This window comes from Capsicum annuum, chromosome 9, assembly GCF_002878395.1.
Source record: "Capsicum annuum cultivar UCD-10X-F1 chromosome 9, UCD10Xv1.1, whole genome shotgun sequence".
Classification (NCBI taxonomy): Eukaryota; Viridiplantae; Streptophyta; class Magnoliopsida; order Solanales; family Solanaceae; genus Capsicum; species Capsicum annuum.
The window spans coordinates 206749459-206765970 of record NC_061119.1 but is presented as its reverse complement, the minus strand read 5'-3'; the positions used below and the strand labels follow the sequence as shown (position 1 = coordinate 206765970).

Below are 16512 nucleotides of genomic sequence, written 5' to 3'. Positions count from 1 at the left end.
GAGCAAACATAGGTTTTACTATGTATTGATTGTATGTATGCATTGTTTAATACAAGTAGCTTAATTGTTTTCAATCAAATAATTTAGGTATTTCAATGTAATTGGCTCAGACCCTGAAGGAAAATTAGGTGAAGCTCCTCGACCAGAGTTGCGCGAGCAAGGCCGTATATCTGGTGCCTGTTTTGATGCAGCCAGGGGAATAATTCCAGGGCTGAAGGTTAGCAGTAATATGTGTACATAACTGCAATGATTTTAACTTCGACACACTACACTGAGGAGTCGTTTGGTGCGTATAAGGTATAATAATCCTGGGATAAAATTAGGCATTACTTTATCCTACGTTTGGTTGGAGGTATTAATTAGTTTCGGAATTATTTATCGCACCATTTATACCATAGTGATGATATAAGTTATCCCATATTCATGGTGGGATAACATATCCCGGCATAGCTAATCCCGGGATAACCTGTTCCCAACCAAACGACCCCTGATGGTGCAAAAAATTCTTTAATCTGTCAAGTGCGTATAAGTAAAATCCTTCTAGGAGTGCTTAGGGGTCCTTGAAGCTATGTTGCTCGGACTCATCAAAAATGTCGACAGGTGCATATCAGATCCTCCAAAAGCAGTGCATTTTTGGCGGAGCTGACACCGGTGCGACAATATTTTTGGAAAGTCCGAGCAACATAGCTTTGAAGCTTCCAACTTGTTATGTCCTTAATATTATACCAAAGGATTCTTTTCTTCTATATATTGAATTCACTTCAGATAAGAGGAGTAGATTACAACACACCTGATGGAACTTGTATACGAGACTACATCGATGTGACTGACCTAATCGACGCTCATGTAAAAGCGTTGGAGCGCGCAAGGCCTAGAAAAGTTGGTATCTACAATGTTGGGACAGGAAAAGGTTTGATTCATCACTTAACATTTCTGGATGCGCGAAGCTTAAAATACTAAACTCTGTCACAGAGTGTGTAAGTCTTTGTTATGATACTTGTTACTACAGGTAGTTCAGTAAAACAATTCGTCGAAGCTTGTAAAAGGGCTACAGGAGTGAACATAAAGACTGAATACCTCAGTCGACGACCAGGAGATTATGCTGAAGTCTACAGTGATCCTTCTAAAATTAGACGTGAACTGAATTGGATCGCGAGATACACACTTGAAGAGAGCTTAGCAATAGCATGGAGATGGCAGAAGGCACATAGAAATGGTTACAACTAAAGTAAATAAGTTTTAAGATTGAATTCATGATTTTTTTTATTTTTCTTGTCTGCATAGGTAACATAATAGTTGTAGGAGTTGCAGTGGCTCGGAAAATATTGTAGTTTGATAGTTTTCTAGAAGTTTCTTCTTATTCATCCAAAGTTTGACGGATAGAGTTACTCAATACATGTACTGAACGGAGGTAGCAAGTACTCTATGAACTTAGGTGCACAAGCTAGTCAAACGCGTTTGCATTTTCTTGTGTATTCAATAGGCATTCAGCAATTCACATGATTTTGGATACATGTAAGGAAATTTCCTTTCCAAAGTGAATAGTATTCTGAAGTGTAACATGAGACAAGTTATTTTAATTTTTTTTTATGTTTTTCCCACAAGAAACGCTATGCAAGACTATTGAAATGATTATGTAAGACGATGGGGTTTCTTTTTTTTATTCCACCCAATGTTTGATATTTGCATTGGAATCCAATTAAACTCGTAGTCTATGTAGTGCCAATTTCTGAGGGCAGCACTCCAACAAGATTTTTTCTATTTTTAAGGTTTGAATGTTAGACTTCTTAAGGGCGAAAGAATTGTGACAAGTTCATCACAACCAATGTTAATATTATCTTATTTGCGATGCCAATATGAGTCACAACTAATAAGGACTAGGTCCCTTGGTACAAAAATAGTAAGATAAGTAGAATAAAATGTAACACCCTGCCCTTTCGGGTTAAAGTTTGAACCGTCTTTTCTATACGTATAGACCCGAACCCAATGATTCTTTGTTAATATATGTGTGATGATCAATCCTATAGTGTTTGAATGTCTTTGACTATGAATTGAGGTCACCAAATCCCCTAACTTAAGGACGAGTTGAAAGCTTTCCTATCGATTGAGTTTTGGTGAGCGTCTAATCTTGGGTCAATTTCCATCGACTATAACTTTTGGTATATAAGGAATTAAAGTGTCTATTATGTATAAATGAAAGGTCTTTGAGTCCTCTTTCCAACGCCAACAGTTTCACCTTAATCCGATATCGGGGTAAAATTTTATGCTCGTTTTCCATAGAGGTGTCAGTCAAGGCCGAATCGCGTAAAAAGTACATTTTTAGCGGGGTATTTTGGTACTTTTCCTTCTCAGAAACTGCTCACACAAATTAAATAACACCCTAAACGTTATTTACTCAACTATTATCAGTTTTACAACGTCAAGATCCTCTTTTCACTCTAAAAAATAAGATCAAACTAGGGTTTCCTCCAAGAGCAAGAAATCAAGAATCAATCCTTAAGTTCAAGATTTCAAGAAACGGATCAAGATTTGGGTTCTATTTTTCAAATCTTATAATCTAAGGTATGTGGGACTTCTCTAAACATCATGGGCATAATTTTTCTATTGTTTTTATTATATTAAAGAACCCCAATCATATTTATAAAGAAATTGTTTGAAAAGTATATGTCATGAAGTTGTTTTTAAGAAATTGTATGTTGTCTTGAACCGTCTATCGTGAATTTTGAATATAATAATATATTTATGTTTTGGGGTGCAATGAAAGTTTGAATGAGAGCATGGATGATCAAAACCCCCTCTTTTATCATGATATTTTCGATTTAAATTGTTATGGGTTGTTTAAAGGCATGAACTTTCTAAACAAAAAACTAATGGGTGAGTGTTTGTTTAATGATCATGGAGTGATACTGTTTATGACATGTTGGGAATGTGTTTTCACATGATAAATGGTCGTTGTGTCAATCAACAATCTTTCTTGAATTTTAAGTAATTACAAATATGAGGTGACCACCTATTGATTTTACAATTGGGAGGAGAATGTTTTGGTAAATATTTGAATGAAAAGTCTATTGCATAACTCTCTCTCATCTGATGTTTAAAATCTAGGGTGGTCATGAATATGATAGTAAGTGAAAAGGGCCGCAGACCTGATGTGACGTGATTTGATTGACTTTCAAATCAGGGTATGACGATACCAGATGATTCCATGCCCTTAGCCAGATAGTGTTGAATGTTTGAAAAGTATGAATGTATTTTTGTTAAAGAACTAAAAGTTGGGCTTAAGAGAGCTAGTAGGTTATCTGAAGAAGGCATTTGAGTACAAAGGATCATCGCTGGAAACCGTAGTTGCCGATACGGGACTTATGATATATGATCCTACATGATATGATATTTTTAGGATATCTCACATGTGGGGATTTTCTGCGGTGTGCTCACATGGGGGTATCACCACTCTAAACCTGGCGGTTACTTGGATTAGAGGCTTGGCCGCCGAGTCAAGGGCGGGTTCCACATGGCCCGTGGAATTTTAGATTTGTAGGGTGTACCGACTAGCTCAGAAGAGTAACAAAGAGTGAGTCATGGTTTCAAAGAAGTGTTTTGGAGATCACTAAAGTATTCCCATATATGTTTACTTACGTATTATGGCCATTATTTTTATGAAATGCTCTCATCTATTTTGTATCAAAAGTATTCTATTTTGAGTTGTTTCACATACTAGTATGTTTGTATTGACCCCTTATATTTTAGGGTCTGAGGCTCAATCTAGGGTCCCGCCAAACCGTAGAATCTTTAGACCGAAGTGTGCAGTTGGTGAGCCTTCTTTATTTCGAAAGGCTTTTTGCTAGAGTATTGTTTTGCATTTTAGTTTGGGTCCGACTGGGGCCTTGTCCCAGTTAAAGATAAGTTATTATATTTTGATATATTAGAGATTTTGCAGACTGAGATGGATATTGTCTAGATGCCTATTGATTTCATTTCGTATTGTAAAATTAAACTCAGAGTATGACCATGATTCCGTCTATTTATTTCCATATTTCTCTTTATTGTATGTGAATAGTATTTGTATTGCCAAATAGAAACGAGGCGCTCGGGCCTTCACATTTTGGGATGCCCGTCACGGCCAGGGTCCCTGTTCGGGCCGTGACAAACTTTGTATCAGAGCATGGTTCATGGTCCTAGGGTGTCTACGAAATCACATCGGGTAGAGTCCTATTTATGGGTGTGTAGCGCGCCACACTTATAAGTAGGAGACTACAAAGCGTTTATAAATATTTCTCTTTCTTTATGTTCTAGTTCGTGCTATGGAGTCAGAATATTCCTCTTTCATACTCTAGTTTGTGCTATGGCGTTGTCCATACTAAAGTAAAGCTATCCTACTTTTTTCCTTACTATGATGTTCTTAGATATGTCTCATTTCTGAGGTGATTCAAGTACAAAAGCTTAGAATCCAAATGATGTAGTCCTTTTTTAATTGAGTAATAAAAGATTATAAAATTGTGCAAGGACTTGAGAGGAGTCAATTGGTTCTTCAAGGGGTATTGATTCTAGTGTAAAATTTTGATCTTGATGAAATCGTGTTTTTCAGCCTGAGGTATTAAGTATATCCAGTCCTTTTCAAAATTCTTGTTACAGATGTCATCCATAAGGGGAATGATGTGTAGCAGAATATTGGAACTGTATTAACACCTAAGTAGTAGTATATGTTAAAGTGTCATAACCTATTGGTAGTGAGATTGGGCCAAGAAGTTGGTGATATGAAGTCACAAGGTTAGAAGTCAGAGTGAGGATGACTTTTGTGTAAATAAATAGTTTTTAGTTGTATAACCGTTGATTGAGGGATGATTTGTCATTTTATAATGATAGACTAATGTGGTAGTAATATTTGTATATTGTAAGGTATTCGATAGAGGAAGTGTTTGGATGTGATTATACTCTATTCAAAAATAGGGAAGGATCTCAGAATGGATAGTTGTGGTGGGTATAGAAATCAGTTATAGGTTGTAAATGGAGAAGGAATAGATTAGTCAATAAGTTCTAGGTAAAGACTCATTATTATTTATTGAATTTTAAAGGTCATTTTGATGTACAAATGGGTAAGTAAATATGATGTGAGAAATTAGAATATGTTGATAAGATTGAAATGGTTTGTATTATAAAATTGAGGTCGACTATCCTTCTTATGTGACTTTACCCCTTGATTGTCTTTTCTCTGGTAGTTGTAAACTAGTATTGCTGGTGAAAAGGTATGTAGTAGATTGAGGTGTAGTAGTAATGCCATGTAGGGGATTTGATTGTAGGTGGTATCTAGGTGAAATGGGGTGTTTGGGTTGAATTTTTTAGTTTGATGGACTAGTATAAGATGTTGCATGTTTCATCGGTGGTACGTAATTATTGCTAGACTATAGGCTTGAACTTTAGATGTAGAATGTGGTGGTAAGAATAGTAGCTTAAGATTAATGATGTATGTTTTGTGGGAATGAATTAGTAGGCTTGATGTGATTTGTGAAAGAGTCTAGGTTGATAATTTATGAAAAGTTTAAGTGGTAATTATGAGGTATATGTGTATATAAGGACTAGTGCTAAAATGATGAGTTATGGGTGAGTTATTAAGTGGATAAGAGCGTAAGTATATAAGAATAAGTTCCTCCCTGGTAGTATGGCGTTAGGTAAGATTTTATGATATAAGTTATGTGATTAATAGTCTAATATTAAAATATTAAGTAGTGGAGAGTGAATTTTTATGTGATAAGGAGTGAGGATATGTATGCTCATGATACTGCGAGTTGTAGGTTGATGACGAAAGAGGATAGTGAAAATTACGAGTAGTATTCTTGGAAAGCAATGCCTTTAGAGTATACTTAAAAAGGAAAAGTTTACCATTTATATGTATAAGTGTTTTGCATACCTAGTTTGTGTTCTTGATATTATAGTTTGGAAAAGTCTGGTGAGTTATTGTACGGTGTTCGTTAGAGTTGAATTGAGGAAATATAGGTAGGCAATATGAACCATGGGTATGGTTTTACAAATTTTGTTAAGTTTTAAGTTATGTGATTAGAGGTGTATTGCGAGTATTCTAAGGAGTTGAAGATAGAGTGTTAAGTGTTTAGAAGCGTGGATTTCCATGCCCATAATAATGTTAGTCATAAGTTGGTGACTTAGGGATTAGAGAAAGTTATGATTAGTATCCCTGAAGGGGGATGACCCAAAAAGAATTTAGTGTTTTTATGTAAAATTCTTGAAGGAAGTTTGTGTTCGTATGTATACTAATATCCCCTATTGTATTGAGAACTGTGGTTATAGATTGATGAAAGGTTATATTCTCAAGTCTAGGAGGGTGACTTTGATCTAACGGGGAGATGATGGATTAAAGTAGTTCCCAAATATTTTTTTTGGTGTCAAGTTTCAAGTAAGAATCATGTTAAATCAATTCCTATTCAATCAAACTCCTCCTACTTCGATTTGAATGGACTTCTACCAATGTCTTATATATTCATGTCTTGCCTATTCTGAAGGTTTGAGCTCTCTATATGACTCATGTTATGTTCCGATATCCAAACAAGGAGCAATAATGACCCTCAGTGGTCTAATATTCCAAGTATCCAAGCCATATGTTATGTTGCTCATGATCCAAACCTATGTCTCAAAGCAAGCTTGGTCCTACGAACATATGTTTTTGTATGTCACTGAACCGGAATTAGCCAAAACGATAAATTTGTTCGAACTTATGACTATCTCAGCTCTGAAAACGAGAAACAATAGCTTCAAGTATCAATCTTTGTCTCAATCATTGACTTTATAAAATACGACCTTATGTTATACAAATCATGAGATATGTGTACCCATGTTTCTCACCGTAGTATGTCCTAAGAAATCATATTATGTTGTGGTTATGCCGAACGACTCTTTACTTATGATCCAGACACTTGATATTTGAAGCACTCCGTGTCTATTCTATCGTATATTCACTTCATATCCCTCCTTGAGTATTGTAATAAGTATAAGTTATGAATTTCCGAGTTTACATCCATTCATGATGTTTAGGCTCGGGTCCCTTAATGACCCTCCGTATGTCAGTATGATGGTGGTTGTGAAAGTGTGGTAGTGTGTTGAGTGGGGGAGTAGATTTTTTGAAGACAGATATTTTGATGTGACTTCTAGAGCTAAGGTTATAGGAGAAAAGGGAAGAAAGAGATGAGCTTTTGTTACGTGAGATATTTAAGAAGGAGTTATGTGGTGAAAATCTTTGTGAGAATGATTGAATTGGCTGGTCTTAGTTGGGTGATCCATGAAATGAGTGTATTAATGATAGGCTTAAATTTTGTGATTGATGAAAACACAAACTAATGTGCCATGTGGTTAGTATTCCTTGAATTAAGACTTGAGGTTGTTGGATTATAGTGATAGGGTGAGGTGATTTCTTAATGTGATGTAGAGTGCAGAGTCCCGTAGTTTAAGTTAGCACCTCTTTCCTTCGAGTTAGGCTTCAACATAGAAGTATTATACGGCAGGACACAAACTCTTGTGTTTAGATATATGATGGGTGAATTGTAAGTTGGAAGGTATGTAGTATGTTAATTAATGTTGGGGCATAGATGAATAGTGTCTCTAAGTTTAAGATCAATTTGTTGTATCTTGTGAGGTGGAGAATGCTTTTAAATTCTATTTTCCGCGAAATCCCATCTCATGATTGTACCAAGGTAAATCAGGACTATTATCACCAAATAAACTTATGCCTTATGTTGTGATGGTAATGATTCATAGAACTAATGTGCAAGGTCATCCCTATGTAAAGTTTCATTTCCTCATGCTTCATGCTTACGCATTTCACTAGGGGTTATCATGAAGCTTTTTTGATGTCTTTGCCTGTTTTGTTGAGGAAAAATGTTCAATGTGAGGTTATGTTCCATATTCCATACCTTTAGAGCTTCAACAAGTTTCTTTCCATCATTCGGGGATGAATGATCCTAAGGGGGAGATAATGTAACACCAAGTCATTTTGGGCAAAAGTTTGAACAGACTTTTCTACACATATAGACCCGAACCCAATGATTCTTTGTTAATATATGTGTGATGATTAATACTATAGTGTTTGAATGCCTTTGAATATGAATTGAGGTCACCAAATCCCCTAACTCAAGGACGATTTGAAACCTTTCCTATCGAATGAGTTTCGGTGAGCGTCTAAAATTGGGTCAATTTCAATCGACTATAACTTTTTGTATATAACGAATTAGAGGTCCTACTATATGTAAATAAAAGGTCTTTGAGTCCTATTTCCAACGCCACCAGTTTCGCCTTAATCAAATATCGGGGTAAAAAATTATGCCTATTTTCCAGAGAGATGTCAGTCGATGCCGAATCGTACAAAAAGTACATTTTTAGCCGGGTATTTTGGTACTTTCCCTTCCCAAAAACCTCTCACACGAATTAAATAACACCCTAAACGTTATTTACTCAACTATTATCAGTTTTACAACATCAAGATCCTCCTTTTACTCTAAAAAATAAGATCAAACTTGGGTTTCCTCCAAGAACAAAAAATCAAGAATCAATCCTTAAGTTCAAGATTTCAAGAAACGGATCAAGATTTGGGTTTCATTTTTCAAATCTTATAATCTAAGGTATGTGGGACTTCTCTAAACATCATGGGCATAATTTTTCTATTGTTTTTATTACATTAAAGATCCCCAATCATATTTATACAGAAATTATTTGAAATTGTTTGAAAAGTATATGTCATGAAGTTGTTTTTAAGAAATTGTATGTTGTCTTGAACCGTCTATCGTGAATTTTGAATATAATAATATATTTATGTTTTGGGGTGCAATGAAAGTTTGAATGAGAGCATGAATGATCAAAAACCCCTCTTTTATCATGATATTTTCGATTTATATTGTTATGGGTTGTTTAAAGGTATGAACTTTCCTAACGAAAAACTAATGGGTGAGTGCTTGTTTAATGATCATGGAGTGATACTGTTTATGACATGTTGGGAATATGTTTTCACATGATAAATGCTCGTTGTGTCAAATTAACAATCTTTCTTGGATTTTAAGTAATTACAAATATGAGGTGACCACCTATTGATTTTACAATTGGGAGAAGAATGTTTTGGTAAATATTTGAATGAGAAGTCTATTGCATAACTTCTCTCATCTAATGTTTAAAAGCTAGGGTGGTCATGAATATGATAATAAGTGAAAAAGGCTGCAGACATGATGTGACGTGATTTGATTGACTTGCAAGTCAGGGTATGACGATACTCGATGATTTCATGTCCTTAACAAGATAGTGTTGAATGTTTGAAAAGTATGAATGTGTTTTCGTTAAAGAAATAAAAGTTGGGCTTAAGAGAGCTAGTAGGTTACCCGAAGAAGGCGTTTGAGCTCAAGGGCTCATTGTTGAAAACCTTAGTTGCTAATATGGGGCTTATGATATATGATCCTACATGATATGACATTTTTAGAACATCTCACATTAGGGGATTTCCTGCAGTGTGCTCACATAGGGGTGATCACCACTCCAATCCTGGCGGTTACTTGGATTGGAGGCTTGACCGCCGAGTCAATGGTGGGTTCCATATAGCCCGTGGAATTTCAGATTTGTAGGGTGTACAGCCTAGCTCAGAAGAATAACAAAGAGTGAGTCATGGTTTCAAAGAAGTGTTTTGGAGATCACTAAAGTATGCCCATGTATTTTTACTTACGTATTATGGTCATTATTTTTATGAAATACTCTCATCTATTTTGTATTAAAAGCATGCTATTTTGAGTTGTTTCACATACCAGTACGTTTGTATTGACCCATTATATTTCAGGGTCTGAGGCTCAGTTCAGGGGTCTCGCCAAACCGTAGAATCTTTAGACCGAAGTGTGCAGTTGGTGAGCCTTCTTTATTTTGAAAGACCTGTTGCTAGAGTATTGTTTTGCATTTTAGTTTTGGGTCCGACTGGGGTCTTGTCCCAGTTGTAGACAAGTCATATCTTCTGATGTATTAGAGATTTCGCAAATTGAGATGGATATTGTCTAGATATCTATTGATTTCATTCCGTATTGTAAAATTGAACTCAGAGTATGACCATGATTCCGTCTGTTTATTTCCGCATTTCTTTTTATTGTATATGAATGGTGTTCGTGATTGCCAAATAGAAATGAGGCGCTCGGGCCTCTACAGTTGGGATGTCCGTCATGGCCAGGGCTCCGGTTCGGATCGTGACAAAAAAGTAAAGTGCTGAAGGTAAATAGACAATGGGATGATTATAAACTTCAGCAATTTCAAGGATTAAATTCTTATCTTAACTCCCTGTAATAACTACAAGACTTGCAATTCTATTTGATAACTCTCCCAGAATAACATATAGCATGTTGAAAAGAACTTACTTCACTACACGAAGGCTCAAACTGTAACTAACTTTAGTTTGTTCGATTCAGCTTAAGACATTTGCAAGAGCAAAATCTACAATGCTTTATAACATAGTAAATTTACAATTCAAGAACAAATGACACAACACTCAATAAAATAACAAAGACTAAACCTTCGACTCCATACCTTTTAGCAATTGCAAAAAACTAGGTTATGCTTTTATCGCATCTCTCTTCTGTACTGAAAAGAAAAATCTTAACCGCAATCTACAGGGGCGTCTCAATAAAATTAATAAAGCCAAATTTTAATAAGATAATAAGATGCATTAAATATATACTCATACATATAAAATAATATTGTAATAGTTTAGAGTTGTCTTTTTTATTCTTGCATATTAGTTGTTTTATGGCGTAATATTTTAAAAGAAACATAACCTTTAACTTCACATAATAATATAATTATTAATAAAAGTAAGAATTTATTTTTAATAATATGTTAGCCAATTATATTCAATATATTTACTTGGATGTTATTGTTAAAACTTTATTATTATTAATATGAAGTTTGAGTAGTTTAATTCAAAATTTTAAAATATATCTAGTAAAAAATAAAAAATTAGACAATGTTTGTTTCTTTACCTCTTCTTCTTTTTTTTTTAATATTTTTTTAAACGTATTTCACAATTTTCATTATTATTTAAAGTGAAGTTGAAATAATAAAATTTACTATTAAAACGTTTGAGACATCAAAATTTTGAAACCTAAAGCAAACGATTTGCTAGTCTTATTCTTGAACCCCTAGCAATCTATTGGACCAAGTGTCAGCACACTATTCGCAGAACTTCTGCAACACTAACCGCCAAAACAAGATAGTACAATATACAACTGTACAGAATTTCATTCTCGGGTCATCGCAACACGAATCAGGTCCTTTGAACTCTTATTTGGAAATCATCAAAAACGAAAATACAATAATTTATTTTAAAAAAAATAAATAGATTTATGACATGCAAGGTGGGAGGGGATTGGGAATCAAAATAAAATCATTTCTCACAATGAATTTATTCAAAATTTGGATCATGGATCTTGTCAATTTTTTTGACTTTTGACTTTTATAAAAATAAATTCATTCTCATAATAAGAGTGTGAAGAATGACAACATTCATTCAACATCAATTAATGTGTCACAATAACCATATAAACGAGCCTTCATTTGATTTTGACAATATTTATTCATCCATTATAGCTTCATTAATCTCCTTCACCTATATATGCACACATTCTTTCTTTTGTGAGAGACCAAGCATACAAATAATATTTTCCTTTCTGCTTTTGTATAATAAAATAAATCTTTGTTAGTTTATGCACCTTGTTTTATATTAGAAAAACTTGTTAAACTCTAGGAGATATATCGTTATTAGTAAAATATCTTTAAGAATAATGTCTTTGACACGTCTCAAGCTGTGAAAAATTTTAAGTATTTTTCGTGAGAATTCCAATAAATGTATCTGTGTCCAAATGTTTCTGCCTTCACTTAATTTACCATTACCCCTTTCCTCTCCGTGACATCAATTTTTCCTTTTGTGGATGTACATTTTCTTCAAAGAGTTGAACCATGAATGAGAGAAAAAAAAAATATAATGTATAGGTTAAAAGTCCTAAATTATCACCAATTTTTGAGTTTGTGTAAATTATTGAATATTTTAAGAAAACTCTTGAACTACTATGAGCTCATATTTAAAATAAAATCTATAAGACGAATATGACATGCTACGTGACGTCAGTTTCAAAAAGTTTCAAGTGGCAGTACATAAGGGAGAATTAAGGAGAAAAATTGAGTGAAGGTTAGAATCCCCCTGAATTTATCATTGTTGTGTGATTTTATACACAAATTATTAGGTGGTTATAGAACCTTCCTAAACTATCAGGAACTATTGTATCAGGTGCACTCATTTTAAAGAAACCTATTGCCAAAGTCATGATTTTCACTAAAGAGATTCAAATTATTAAGAAGTTTAAGGAGATTAAACATTTTCTTGTATATGCAAAAAAGAAAATAAATTTAATCTTATATATATAATGTAATTATTTGAAGTAAATCGTTAGAATGCACCCGTGCCGCCAACTTCGGCCATGCCCTTAGTGAACTCATCCAAATAAATTCAGATTAATCGAGACGGTAAATTTTGAAAAACGAATGCCTCCAAATGAAGATCCATCACTATCCAAATGATCCATCCATCATTGTGATAGGATAGATAGGATCGCTCTACTTTTAATAACAATTTTAGGTTTAAATCTCATAAAAAAGCTCTAATAAGAAGCGCTTTCGTTTGAAATGAAAATTTAAATTAATGAAATTAAAAACAAAGGTCATCGAACAACAGATAATAAATAAAATAAAATTGAGAGTTGAAAAGGAGATACTTCTTATTAAGGATGTCATCGACATACTGCGTAGTAAAAAAATTCATTGCATGTACATGTAAATAATTTCATAAGAAAATTAATAAGGATACACAATATGCCAGCACCACTTTAAAATAACATTAATAATAAAGTAATACACTAAAGTTACCATAATTCCATAAACCTTAAAGTCACATACAAATTGTGATAATAGGCCGATACTGCTTAGCGAAATCTTGTGTACGCCATTGCAGTACGCGAACTAATTAACTTAATATTTCTATTCGAACAAGATAAACTAATTATCTATAGTGAAAATTTATATTTTCACCTATCTAACTTTCTCTATTTCATTTAGACTCGGGCTTTCTCAAATGATCACTCAGTTAACAGTTTTTATTTCAGAAAGTCATTTTAATATTTTTATTGGAATAATCAAGAAAAATATGACTTTTCTGAGATAATAATTATTAGAGTAAAAGGTAAAAGATGCACCTAATGTTTTCCCAACTTTTTTACTTTCATACTTGAACTATCAGGTGTGTGAGTTTTCGATATGAACTATCACTATATTTTATTGAAACACACCTGAACTATCAATTGTTTGAGTTTCATACTCGAAATTTCATATAGAAAAAGTGAACAAATGATAGTTGAGGTGTGTTTAGCTAAACATTTGGTGATAGTTCAGGTGGAAAATTCACACACTTGATAGTTTCGATATGAAGCAATAGAAGAGATATTATAGGTGTGTTTTTGACCCTCAACTCTAATTATTACTTGAGTGATCATCCGAAAAATCAACGCCTGTTATTTATTTATAACAAAGTGATATATCACTTGTGCATGGGATGATTTTGCGCCTGTCTTGGTGACAAGGAAAGTGCAACAATTTTGCCTTCAAGTTGGGCGCCATCTTTGGGCTGCAGCTGCTGATCATGTAGGTAATCACATAGTTGATCATGATTTATCTGACCACCCTGTTTTTTTTTTTTTTTTTAGAAAAAAAAAGAGAGAGAAAAAGGCAAACAACATAAATCCTGACAATTTTGAGTTTAATTACAGAAAATTTTGATATTTTGTATAATTACTAAAAATCTCGTTTTTAGGTCTGTCGAGTTATATAATTAGCTCCCGATACATCTAACGAAGATATGTCTTTTTTTCTTTGTAAAGATACATAATTAGCTCCCAAAACATTTTTTCTTCGATTTTGGCTGTCGAGATTCATAATCCTTCTAACGAAGATATATTTTTTTCTTTGTAAAGATACATAATTAACTTTCGATATATTTTTTTTTGGATTTTCGGTCTGTCGAGTACATAATTAGCTCCTGATAAATCCAACGAAGATACATAATTAGTTGGATATTTTTTAATTACTTTGTAAGGGTGAGGATTGGTGTAAATATGATAAGTTGAGGTGTATGTCTATGTTTTTTTTTCAAAAAAAAAAAAAGTAATATGTAAGTAATAATTAGAAATTAGTTACAACTGTTCAAGGTAACACAGCCTTGGCGCAACCGTAAAAGTTATTGTATCGTCATGTGACGATTCAGACATTGCAAATTTAAAGATGATAAAAATTTTTGTCACGACTTCTTTCCTGCTGCTTTGAACTGTTGTTTTTCCTCAAAGTCGAGGGTCTATCAGAATAGTATCTCTATCTCCAAGATAAGGCTAAGATTTGTATACACTTTATCCTTTGATCTTTAGACGCTACTTTGTGAAATTATGTTGGATTTGGTATTTTTGTTGTAGAAATATAAGATAAACTTGCATACTAATAAACTCGAAAAATTTACAGTATCAGGTCATCCAAAAAATATGTACCAAGTCACCTTACAATGTGGATTTGTAATATTGAAAATAAAACAAGTAACATACTATAACTTGTAACAATGACCTGATGACGTAAAATTTCTTAAATAAAAAACTATTATCGGTGTGTGATTCGAAAATCATAACAAAAATCTTCTTTCAGAAATATAAGATAAAATTGTGTATAATGAACCAGAACGAGTTTTAAGTAATAACACTGCAATTTAATTTCTTTTTTACTCTATTTTATTTAAAAATATCTGCATGTGAGCCTTCTTAATATTTGAATTTATAATCGTGAAAATATAATGTGACCTGTTATTAACAAGTAAAATTAATATAACATAATAAAAAAATTTTACACTAGCGATGTATGGTTTTTACTTTTTTTTCTAATCCATCTTTTAGTTATTCAGATGGATGAAACCTATCGTAATACTTTCATATGCATCGTGACTCTATACTTATTATACTTATATTAATAAATTCACTAAATATTACAAATTTTAAATTTAAAATGCAATTACTAACATCTGAATTCGTTATTGTAAAATTTAAAATCCATAATATTCAAATTTTGTAGCTTCCTCTTCTGGTGAACTAATTATAATCTAGAAAGCCAATAGTAAGGGAAAACAAAAACAAAAAAAATCAACATTATAGACAATAACAACAACAGATTTAATGTAATTTCGTAAATACAATACTAGAAAATTAGCAATATGAAACTAAAATGAATCTTACTTGTGCTTTATTTACATGAATATCTTGCATATCTTGATCATATTGTGGTAACTTTTCATCTGTTCTTGCCATTTGTGCCATATTTTCTTAACCCTAAAAATCTATGAATATATATATATATATCAATATCAAGTGTATACGTCAATTTAAAAAGTAAAAGAACATATAATTAGGATTAATGAAAGAGAAATGTTGAGGGACATGACACATATAAAAAGAAGTTGGTTATACTTTGTGAGTTCTCTTAGCAAACAGTCCCTTAATTAAAGGGCAACCATTTACATAGATCAGAGGTTGTCAAAAAGATCACGAAAGGTGGAAAAAAAAAATAAGTAACATTACATTTTATATAATATTTTTTCTTTTTATTATGTTTGCAAAAGAATGACACGTCTTTATTTTAGGAAATTCCTTAATTTTAATCATTTAGTTTTACCCTTAATGATATTTTATTTATAGCTTTAGCAATATCATGAAATATTTTATAAGATCATAAGTACTATGATAGTTTTGGCAAATTCAATCAAATAAAATAAAATAGAAGTAGTATTTCTTTCTCATATAGCTAAAATATTAGCTATAAGGGCAATGCTAAAAATATCCATTGACGCACTAACAAATAAAGCTGAGCTGTCACCTGCTTTCTTGGTGTATTGCTAACAATTACAGGCACATAGTTTTGACAGAGAGAGTCGAGCGAGATTGGGAGAGACTGAGGAGAGAGATGTTAGATACAGGTTGTATCAATGAATATAATCTGATACGTGCAGGCTGTATTCAATACATACATGTTGTTAGAGGAAGGAGAAATGTGAGGGAGATTGGGAGAGAAAGAGGAGAGAGCAAGATTTGGGAGAGAGAAAGAGGAGAAATACTAGATATAGGTTGCATTCGATGAATACAGATTGTATCAATATGGAGGTCGCATCTCAGATATGTATCTATAAATGTTTGTATATTTTAGTATGTATCAATATATATGAACCTGTATCTTAGATATGTATCAATAGAAGTTGTATCTCAGATATGTATCAGTACATGTTTGTATGTATCAATATGCATCAATACATATGGAGATTGTATCTTAGATATGTATCAATAAAGGTTGTATCAATATAGAGTTGTATCTTAGATAAGTGTCAATAAAGGTTGCATCAATATAGAGGTTGTATCTTAG

The 16512-nt window shown here is 33.0% G+C and overlaps 1 protein-coding gene and 1 long non-coding RNA gene across 3 annotated transcripts in view; one reads left to right on the top strand and one right to left on the bottom strand.

Moving 5' to 3' along the window:
• Positions 1–1562, top strand: part of LOC107841887 (UDP-arabinose 4-epimerase 1-like) — an 8811-nt gene extending 7249 nt beyond the window's left edge. For both annotated transcript variants that reach the window (XM_016685736.2, XM_016685738.2), the window contains exons 9-11: positions 88–217; positions 766–910; positions 1010–1562. In XM_016685736.2, coding sequence (XP_016541222.1) covers positions 88–217; positions 766–910; positions 1010–1227 — 493 coding nt within the window. In that variant the 3' untranslated portion in view covers positions 1228–1562. The remainder of the gene's footprint in view (positions 1–87; positions 218–765; positions 911–1009) is intronic.
• An 11324-nt stretch (positions 1563–12886) lies between these two features.
• LOC107841886 lies at positions 12887–15540 on the bottom strand. The gene is made up of 2 exons (XR_007044557.1): positions 15336–15540; positions 12887–13750 (listed from the first exon to the last, which is right to left on the bottom strand). It is a non-coding gene; the product is annotated as an uncharacterized LOC107841886 (long non-coding RNA).
• Positions 15541–16512: the final 972 nt, after the last annotated feature.